At 42.9% G+C, this 11220-nt stretch overlaps 1 protein-coding gene across 3 annotated transcripts in view; it reads right to left on the bottom strand.

The window, feature by feature from the left end:
- thbs3a (thrombospondin 3a) overlaps positions 1 to 9535 on the bottom strand; it is a 25009-nt gene extending 15474 nt beyond the window's left edge. For 2 of the 3 annotated variants that reach the window (XM_026184570.1, XM_026184569.1), the window contains exon 1: positions 1 to 187. This exon is cut by the window's left edge. Coding sequence is in view for 1 of the 3 variants with exons in the window: in XM_026184568.1 (XP_026040353.1) it covers positions 210 to 463; positions 4585 to 4791; positions 9066 to 9147 (543 nt within the window). In the remaining 2 variants the exon portion in view is untranslated. Of the gene's footprint in view, positions 188 to 209; positions 464 to 4584; positions 4792 to 9065 lie in introns of those variants that run through there. The other variant, XM_026184568.1, reaches the window with a different exon arrangement.
- Positions 9536 to 11220: the final 1685 nt, after the last annotated feature.

Here is an 11220-nt window from a genome sequence, read left to right on the forward strand (position 1 = left end):
AGCAAACTGGCTGCTCGTCAGGTAATTTAAACCCTGTTCTTCTACTTCACAGTAAAAGTCTCATCTGTATTTCCACAGCCTGAAGCAGTGTCTTCAAAAATCCAGTTTAGTCCAACCAGCAGTTACCCCTGACACATCCTTCTATTTCAAAAACACTCATAATATTTCCTTAATCACTGAACAGATCGTTAATTTTCTGCTGCTCCAACCTGGAGTCGGGCGTAAGTCTTCTGCCCGTGTCTAATCTCCACCATCTCCACCTCTCTGGGCAGGGGAACCAGCGGCGGCAGGCCCTGGCTGGAGTCAGCCAGTCGGCAGTCAACATACAGCTCCATGTTGATGTTGTTACGCTGCAGGCCACCGACTCTCAGGATGATGGAGTGAGTCCGTCCATCAGCCAGGTTAGCGTTCTGCATGTTCACGGTGTGGACCTTCCCGTCAGCTTTGACGTAACGAACCAGGACTGAAGAACCAGAAGAACATGGACGGTAGAACAAAAGATAGTAAAAGAAAGGAGAGGAGAGAGAAGTCGCAGTTGGAGCAGAAATAGATGGAGTAGAAGAAGAGGAGAAAAAAAATGAACAGTTTGACGTTTGGTTTAAATGCATCATGATCACAAACACGGCATCAGGTATTTTATAGACTTACATATAAAGCATAGCTCTGTTTTTATAGGGTTTATATTAAGATAACGCAGAGCCGCTGGTTAGAGATTATAGATGACCACCTTGTAATTTGCAGTTTGATCTAACAGTGGCAGTATTAAGTCATTGCAACAACACCTATAATTAGACACAATAATGATACAGAAGTATCATGAAGGTTTAGTGTTAAGCGGCATTTTCTGTCACATGTCAGAGAACCAAGTCGGCCAGATTTTATTTTCATATATTACCTGCTGTAGTGCCATTTGTGGCAGCATTTTGAGTTGCTATATGTCAATACAGCCATTATATCCCAGATGTTAATAATATGTTTGCATTAAGTCCATAGTAACTACATAAATTACAAAACAAAGTGCAATAAACTAGGTTTATATTTAGTTGCATGAAATATTTTCCAAACACTGGAAATTTATTTTGAGTGTCTTTACATTTTTGAGATGCACCAATTTTTATAAACTGGAGGAAAAATGAAAATAAATAATTTGTGAACATTTTGCAAAAAAAAGCATCAAAATAAACTATTTCCAACAACAGTGCAGTTTAAGTCCTGAGCCTCCAACAAAATGACACAGACAGGCCAACGTGACTCACAAACACCAGCAAACCTTCGAAAGGCCCCGCAGGGAAAAACTATGTTTCCCGCAAAAATGACATCACTTCCGGTTTTGGCAAGTGAGGGCGGTCGTGCGATAGCTTGCGCTGACGTTTATTCCAACGTTGATCGGCTCGGCAAAGCGTGTTTCTTGATTATAATGTTTTTGTTGTTTCCAGCGCTTTTTATGCGGTTTTTAAAAAAAGACATTTCTGGAAGGAAACTGTGACCTGAGACAAGCTGAATGCGTGTTGCTTAAGTACACTCCTCCGGTTTCATATGCAAAAAAATTAATTATTGCGCTAGCTTATGTGGCTGCAATTCTAACGGGATTTAGAAATAGTTACACAAATGGGCTTTAACCTCCTGGACATCACATTTTGGGTTATTTAGACCAAAAAACTCAATTTTGCTCTACAAGGGCCTGATATCCACTTACAAGAACATTATCCTGCTACTGTTCTATCAAATATTTTAAATGAATATCCTCATATGTGGCTCTTAATAAAGTAAAAATCTGGTAATTCTTTGTTTTTACATTCATCAGGTCCCAATCAGCCCAAATATCAAAGAGAAATTAAAAATGCTGCTGTGGGAGAGTTCGGGTCTCAGGAGGTTATAGAGGACAGCTCTGCAGATGAGAACAAACCTGAGAGATGTTGATGAAAGAAAAATAGAACTCATCGATATTAGACTGCAGTACTGAGCAAATATTAATCCAGTCTTTAACTCCTATCTGTCTTCTACACAGAAAGTGTTACTAAGATACAAATAAGAAAGTTATTTATGAGGGTCAACAGGAGGAAATCATCCACAGCTTACTCATAAAGACAGGAACTGCCCATGCTCTAATTTCTAAATGCTTTTGTTTGAAAGTAGGCGATCAGGGCAACGGTTCCGTGGATGAGAAAATGGAAGAAGCGTAACGGAAAAAATTAAAAAGAATAAACAGTCTGAAGGAGCGGATGGCTGGCAGCTCGCAGCAGCAGGAAGAAGGAGCTCTGCTGACCAATAAAAACATGAGAAGCACCAAGAAAATAAAACTACCAGGATAAAATAACTGTGGTGGCGTAAAGACAAAAGTTATAGTTGTATCTTATTTCTCTGTCCCACAGAGCTGCGCTCAGTTCAACATAAATTACTGTCACCAGAGAACCCAGTGCAGATTCATCCGCTGCTGGAAATAGTCCCATTATTGGCCTATTTTCAAGGCGAGGAGGCTCTCTGGAAAATTTGTGTGGATCATATTCAGACTAAAGCATTTTGAGACAGCTAAATCACGAGGTCAAAGGTTGGCCTAAGCCAAAACACAAACACAGAGTAGTTTATGAAACATGGAGTCTGATTACAGCAATCATGTAGTTAGAGCAGCTGCAGGCTGAACTCGCAGTCTGTCATTATCAGGATGAAGAAGATTATAAAACGACAACAGAACCAGATTCCTGTGCCGGCCCGGCGGAGACCAGCTGATCAGACCAGACTGCACCCGCCCAGCACAGAGCCACGTGAACGTCATTCAGAGCTGAACCATCAGAGCGCAGTGTTCAGTTTCAGCTTCATTAAACATCATTGAGCTCGGCGTGATTACCAGCTCTGTAATCAGCCACCGTCTCAGTTCTGCAGGACTCAGAGTTTCCACAGATCTTCAGTCTGTCAGGCTCAGCTGTGTGTTTGATGTGGCAGACATGCGTGGAGTCTGCAGGTGTCACTCAGTGGAAACGTCACATCTTAGTGTCTGCATCTTTACAGCCCATGTGCTCCTGGACCAGCTGATGTATTTTATTTGCCACTTGTGGGAAAACTACATCAGAATGTATCAATAGGTTCATATTTGATTTTTTGACAACAGATTTTTCCTCCATGTCTAACTGTCAGTGGACAATCTGTGAGAAATTTCTGCTGTTCAACCTTTATGACAGGTAAGAAGGAGACGCTGCACCTCGAGTGGACGTAGATGGTGACGTAGTCCTGAAGTTATATACATTTTCATCTATAGCAAAGACAAGAGGGCGTGCAAGAGACTGATGTCACAAACTGAAACCTGAGAGAGCGGCCTGTGCAGAACCAGAAATTCCAATACATTCAATTCAATTTTATTCACACAGTGCCAGATCACAAAGTCGCCTCAAGGTGCTTTATATTGTAAGGTAGACCCTACAATAACATACAGGGAAAACCCAACAATCATATGACCCCCTGTGAGCAGCACTTTGGCGACAGTGGGAAGGAAAAACTCCCTTTTAACAGGAAGAAACCTCCGGCAGAACCAGGCTCAGGGAGGGGCGGGGCCATCTGCTGTGATTGGTTGGTGTGAGAGAAGGAAGACAGGATAAAGACATGCTGTGGAAGAAACAGATGAACAAACAAGTGTGACGGAAAACTCTGTGCCCTTTCTGATGAGCTGTTTAGGTCAGAAACTGACTCTGGGGAACTCCAGGCCTCGAGAGCCGGTGTCCTGCAGCTTTTAATATCACCCTGGGCCAACACACCTGAATTACATGATTAATTCACTACCAGGCCTCCGGAGGACTTCAAGACATGTTGAGGAGGTCATTTAGCCGTTTAAATCAGCTGTGTTGGATCAAGGGCACATCTAAAACCTGCAGGACACCGGCCCCCGAGGCTTGGAGTTCCCCACCCCTGGAGCACAGGAAATTAAAGTGTAGTTTAACCTGTGGAATATTAAAGACTGCTTTTGTCCCCAGATTGTTCAGTGTCTCTCTGGTGAGTGGAGTGTGCAGGATGATTGGTGGAAACGGTGTGAATAACTCTAACAAGCCTGTCATAACGGTTTTTACTTCCTCCATCATCATCATCAGCTGAATGATTTTAATGAAACATCTTCAACAACAACTAAAACCTTTGCAGTGACCATCACACCTCCTGAAGAACCCCACAGAGTCTCGGGATTCCTCAGTGATCTGTGGAACCTCCTTACTGCTCCACGGTACGGTGCGTTACTCTCCAGGGCCCCGTGGGTTCAAAGGTAAAATAAAACGTTTCTGTCAGATGTCACAGAAACACTGTGGACCAGCTGCTATACTAAAGACGCCACATTTCCTTCCTTTCTTTCCTTGTCCTGAACCTGCTACGTCGACCCTCTTGGTGAGGTGTTTCCTCTCAGTGAAGTATTCGAACCGCAGCCTTCATGCTTTCATGGAAAGCTTTTACAGCTCTGCTGTTTCATTTCAACAAAATCCATCCTGACACTTTTGGGATCTGTGGAAAGTTTAAGATTTCCAGCAGAGTTTAAAATAAAGAGGATTTGGATGGTGTTTGGATCAGAGCTGGAGTCAGATGAGGGTGAGCTGCTACACGTCCACCAACCTTTGTTGATCTTCCCCATGATGGCGACCTCCAGGTACTTCCTGTTGTCCTGCTTGCTGTAGATGCCCAGCAGAACTCCTCCGAGCTTTGCCGGCAGCCTGAACGTGGACACCACGTAGATGTCACTGAGTGCGCTCAGACCACCAGACAGCTTCTCCACCGCTGCAACGCTCTGCTTCGAGTCCTGCAGACCCAACACGTCGATCACTGAGGAGCAGGAAAGAGTGCACACAAGTGTTTCGTTAACACGAGAGTCCGTTAGCTCAGAAACCTCAAAGAGAAAAAAGCTGAACTGGTTTTTGACTCCTGTTCAGATTTCATCAGAGACACCGTGAGACAAATCTGACACTCAAAGGACTCACACAGGAATCGAACCACTGCCCCAAACAGCCAATCAACGGCCAAACTGGAAATTAGAAATCATGTTGTAGTGACAGCTGTGGACAAAGACCCACCGTGTGATCGCAGAGATATCTTTGTACTGATTATCTTAGCAAAGATGCAGAGAAGAATCCTGTTTTACTTTCTCGTCACTACTAATTAATCCACATGTCACAGAAATGTAACTTGTATAAAAAGATAACCAACAACAACAACCATAAGTAAAGAATGACACAATAAAAACATCTGGTTATAACAGGCATCAAAACTAAGAAATAAAGCGATGAGGGAATTCGCTCATTTCCAGATGTTTTCGATTTGTTGAGAAAGTCATCAAATAGAAGAACTTTTTTCTTTTTATTACATTCAACACCAGGGCAGATGTTTGGCAAGTCTCTTTTGTTTTGATCGTCGACAACATGAAACGCGTTAGGTTTTGGTCTCAGTTTCAGAACCTTTACATACAATCAGCACACTTTTAACATCTGGAAAAGTGCCGGGCGGCGTCAGGTCGATGCCAAAGCCTGGCAGCATATTTTAAGACGTTCTGTGGTGACGTAGAAACAGATACTGCCTCGAAATGATTGATGCTAAGGCTGAAAGTTCAACACTAAAAATCATAAACTCTGTGATCGCCTGCTGAGCTGTCCAAGGTACATGCCGCCTCTCTCTCCAGCCAGCTGGGATCAGCTCCTGCCCTCAGGACGCTCTCCAGAATAAAGCAGACATAACTGAAGGATAAATGGAAATCATTTAGAAAGATGTAGGAGACCCACCGTCGCCCCCATTTTCCTTAAAGACCATCTTTATTGGTTTCTTCTTCATTTTTTTTATTAGAATCATATGAGGATCTGAGCATCTAACAGCTAATATCTGACTTTCTTGTGACCTTTGCACGTTTAAATTAGACTCCAAGTCACAACAATACTGAGTTAAAGCTTCCTTTTTAACATCTGAAACTTCCTGCAATCACTCAACTGCTCAGACTGCAAAACGAGACAACAGATGCATTTCTGCACCTCAGCTGGATTTGTACAGACGCATGAAGGTGGTTTACATCTCCCCTCTTGTTCTCACTGGGTGTCTCTAATTGTTGCTCCTCCCACTGTGGATTTAACAGTGATGATTTCAAACACACCAGAAAATTCTGGGCGAGGATCACATGAGTCAGAGCGGCTGCTGCGGTTTAATGTCACCGAGACAAATAGATGAGATTCCTCTGGGAGCTAAAATATTGTCTGAACATCGCAAAGGATGCAAGAATATTGTTCTTTAATACTTGACTCAAAGAAAAAACCTCGCCTGATCTAAGATAAATGGAACCTGTGCTCCATGAATGCTCTTTCGTGACAAATAAAAATACAAAAGTTAATCCGTATCCTTACACAGAATAGGCGTGGTTCAGGAGTACCTAAGAAATCTCTACCCTGAGTGAGCTGCATACAAAACCGATTAGGGACCACCAATGCAGGAACACAAAAGTGAAGCTGCTCAGCAGAACAGCTCTTTCCAAGCAGCTACGGTCTGATGACAGAAGGCGAGATAGAGATCAATCAGGGCAAGGGCCGGCTTGCCTTGATTGACACTAATCAGCACACAGAGCAGAGCAGTGTGCGAGGTGCTGTCGGCTATGCTGAAAGCAGTGACTCACTTTACCTGCTGATACATGAACCGACGCAGCAAACTTCAACGTGCAGCTTCCAGGTTTTTATTGTGAAACTAAGCTACGTTGGTGAGCTCGACTCAGGAAGTTTCTGATCAGTCCATCTGCTGAACACAAACACCACAGAGGAAGAACAACACAGACAGCTGATAATCCTGCCGCCCCTCCACCCTCACACCAGCCAGGATGTCTTAGTCCAATAATAACAGATGACTCCTGATGTTTTAAAACAAACCCCAACAATCTTCAAACTGGAGACTAGTGTAGCACCTGAACCTCCGCAGAAAGAGGAGTCAGCTCCATGCAGCCCGCAGGAGGGGGCTCAGACCATAAACATCTGGCTGGAACCAGTTTAAGCTCAATTTACTGGTTTCACAAAGGTGGCTCAGTGTTAGACACAGTAACAGGTCAGAGCATCACGCAGACACAGCTGACGCTAAAACTGATCCCAGTGCAGAGGCTTTAAAACGCAGAAGAGTCGTGAAACCAGCAGGCGACCCCACAGTGGCCACGCCCACCTTTCAGTCTGCAGACTTAACACTTGGTCCTAAATAAAGTCACTCCTGCAAACGTTAAACACCTTTTCTCAGATCACTTGACTGAGTACAGTTTCTTTTTGATAGTTTGTTGGTCGTTTCTTAAAAGCAACAGAATCTCTGCCTCGCCTCCAAAACCCTGTTTTCCATGTTTTAATGGTAATAAAGTATTTGTTAATAAAATGAAAGATTTAAAGATGATCTCTGTCTGCACTGGGCTTACGTCACAGAAAATGAATCCTTAGCAGACGGGGAACCCCTTTCAAGTCCTCGCTTTTAGTCCAAATCTCTTGCAGCTGTTTTCCAGAAGATAAAATTGAAAAGATTAAAAAAAATGTTGTTGGAAACCCAGAAAGTTACTATAAACAATCCCAAAGTGGAAGAAAGCAGTGAAAGCGCTGACACACTGAGGAAGCTTTCTTCTCATCAGATTGTTTTAAACACTTGAAAAATAGGAGCAGTGATCCTGCTCTAGGATCTATAACATCTGTTCCTCTTTATTAGGCCACTGTGAAGATGGTCTCTCAGCCCAGAGTCAGCAGAGGTCCGCACCTCAGTCCTGAACTCCTTGCTCGGTTTTTATTTGGTGTCTGTGTCTGTGTATGTGTTTCTCTTTAGTCTGAGTGAATCTGTCCTCACAAAAAAATAAAATCATTACAATTCACCCCAATATGCAGCTGCTGTGTTTTATGTAACATTCATCGGTGAGCAGCAGCTGCTGTCACTGTGGATTACACAGCATGTGCAATATGGACACCTTTTGTGTTCTTTAATGTTTTCTGTATTATTCCAAAAAGGACTTTGGAAAGTTAGGTATGATTAAAAATCTGGATCTCTAAGACCACAGACTGTATGTAGAAGATGGACATGGCTGCCATGACATCATCCACTGGTTTTGGACTCCACATTTTAAAGGTTCAGTGTTAGTGACTTAGAAACGACCTCATTCAGTTATCAGCTAGTGCTAGCTGGCTCCCTTTGCCAGCTGGCTGCATCACTATTTATTACTATAATGGACTAATAACGCACTCAGCAGGACTGGAGTCTTTAGCAGGCACTGATGTTATTATCAGACTATTATTCAGATAACTAAACGCTCCATCATGGACGTGAGGCCTGAGGTGAGACCTTCGTCAGCTTCCACCTGCTGTTCAAACTTCCTCAGCAGCACACTTTGTTTCACAGAAACAGCATCCTGAGCCGAACACGTCCTCGGGATGTTTTAGACCATCTCACTCTGTCTCCGGGACTGGAAATCCAAACTAAAATATCCAGGTTGTGCATCCATAATCACCTTTTCACTGCCTTACTAAAATTTCTGACTTCAGGTGATCGACTGATATCTGATACAGTCTCAAGAACTTTTATTAAAGAAATAAAACATTTTAATTTGAGTAATTCATGAGTATAGATTAGTTTTTAATAGGTTTAAGAACAGAAAGGGAGATTTTACACCACCTGGTTAGAAGGTGTAATAATGAAAAGCTTATTAATACATTTAATATAAATGTAGAACACATTTACCTTTTTTCCATAAAATCGTAAACAGTATCAGTAATGATTTATTTGTTATTAATAAACCCGTTTGCTATGAACTCATAACCTGAAAGCTGGTCGTGCAATATTAGTAACACAAACCTGGTATTAACATTAATAAACACCATTTATTAAAGAGCAGTTTTTCAATGTATTTGCTAAGTTTGCTAAAACTGTGTGTAGCGTCGAAACAATATTAGTAACGTGCTCGGAGTTAATAAAATCAGCAGCTATAGTTAATGTGTCACTACGAAGTGTACTAAAGCAGTACTTCAGTGCAGTACTCGAGGATTACAACTACTTCCCATCCCGTTTTACTCGGTTTCAGTTACAGCATCAGCTGCAGGTTGGTTCGGTTCTCTGACCTTGGACGTCCGGTCCGTCCGGGACTCCCGCAGCGAGCTGAGCGCCGATGAGTGACAGCAGAACCGGGACACACCAACCCATGCTGGACCTCAAAGAACCGGCTCTGGAAACTTTAAACCGGAGATCCCGGAGGTACAGAAACCCGTGCAGGTCCCACGCGATGCTGGACTTGGGGGAACCGAAGGAGAACCCGAGGAGCTCTCCAAAGAAGGTCGGAGAAGCTGGAGGACGGAGAGGGGAGCAGGGGCAGTTTCAGCCAGGAGGAAGGAGCAAGAGGACCGAGAGAGCAGGCTGTATCCACACCGACGAACAGCAGCGGTGAGCGGTGAGGAGAGGAGCCGAAGCACCGCAGGACAAACCGAGCAACTGACGGGCGGGTTCACGAGCACAGCTGGAAACTGCTGCTGGCGCGCGCTCAAGTCGTGCGCGCGACCCGAGAGCAACAATAACAATAAAAGAAAATCAAATTAATTCAACTTTAAAAACAACAACAAAGTAAAAACAGAGAAAGGAAGTTTTTTTCATAGGTTAAAGTTTTCTTTTCTTAAAGTGAAACATCTGCACTTCACTTTTTTGGATAACAAACAGAGAAGCAGCTCGGATCAGATTACATAACAGCGAATAAGGGGTCGAGAATCAGTTTAGTGCCTGATGGCTGCAGCTGTGAGGGCAGTAAACAGATCACTCCTCCATCCATCACAGCAGGTCAGAGGTCAGGTGTCAGAGGTCAGGAGCTGCCTCCCAGGAGCTCTGATGTCCGTACCACCTTTGTGTTCTGGGACCCTCATTCAGTCCTGCAGGGGGCCAGCTGAGGGTCCAGGGCCAGACTGTGACACCCCCGGGTGCAGGGTCCTTGTGTGAGTTCAGAAAATAATTTACAAGAAGAATTAGAAGAAAAACGTCCGGAAGTTCAGGAAGTGGACCTCTGTTGAATCCTTTTGGATGGCTAATGGAACTAGCTGAAAAAACACACATGGCATGCTGTGCGATACGTCCCACGTGTTTGTACTTCAGTGTCCATACGGATTTTATTAGCCTGATACTGCAGTGATTTGCAATTTAATTCAATTATATTTATACAGCGCCAAATCACAAGTCAGCTTAAGGTTCTTTATATTGTAACATAAAGACCCTACAATAGTACACACAGAGAAAAACCCAACAATCGTATGACCCCCTGTGAGAAAGCACTTTGGCGACAGTGGGAAGGAAAAACTCCCTTTTAACAGGAAGAAACCTCCAGCAGAACCAGGCTCAGGGAGGGGCGGTTGGGGGATCGTCTTTACAGGCTGAGACCTCAGTCTAAAGTCTGTGTGTGATCTCCAGCAATGGGCAGTAATGCATTACTGTAATCCGATTACTTTTTCAAGTAACAAGTAATGTAAGGGATTACTATTGCAAAAAAAGTAATTTGATTACTGTTACTTTCCCGTAAGCAAGCTGCGTTATGATGACATTATTTTATTTTATATGCAGGAAATAGATTTAAATGTTAAACAATTTCTTCAAGTCAAAGACTGTTGAATATAATTTATTTTCTGCTTGATGCATAAAATTAAAAGTTTAAAAGTAATTAAACAAGTTTTAAAAAGAGGCTTTCCATTTGATTCAATTTTATATGACGATTAGGCATAAAAATTAGAATTGGGCTGAAAGGTCTGTTGCTTTATTACGTATTCAGGTTGTGTATCATGTTTTTAAAAAGTAACTAAGTAACTAATTACTTTTGATCAGCAAAAAATGTAAGTAATCAGTAAAGCAACTGGATTACTTTTTTGAAGAAGTAATCAGTAATTAGTTACTAATTACTTTTTTAAGCTGTCTGAACTAAATTGTTTGGTTGGTGGGTGGGCGTGTCTTAGATGGGCAGGCTCTACTGAAGGATTCATGTGTGAAGAATTACTCAAGGCCAAGCTGGCACAGACTGAGAGGCATCAAGAGGTCGCAGGGCCCTGCAGCCAAACAAACACACATGAAAACATCCATGGATTCATGATTTTAATGTTTCTAAAGTCCTCATCACAAACATGACTGAACATGAAGCGCTGGAGGTTTCCAGGCTCCCGTCCTGATGTAAAGGAGAGAAGCGAACTTCAGTGAAAACGTAACGTGGGAGTGATTCTCGATGAAATCAGCAACACAAAGAAGGCGAGC

The sequence above is a fragment of the Astatotilapia calliptera genome, chromosome 11 (genome assembly GCF_900246225.1).
Source record: "Astatotilapia calliptera chromosome 11, fAstCal1.2, whole genome shotgun sequence".
NCBI classification, from domain to species: domain Eukaryota; kingdom Metazoa; phylum Chordata; class Actinopteri; order Cichliformes; family Cichlidae; genus Astatotilapia; species Astatotilapia calliptera.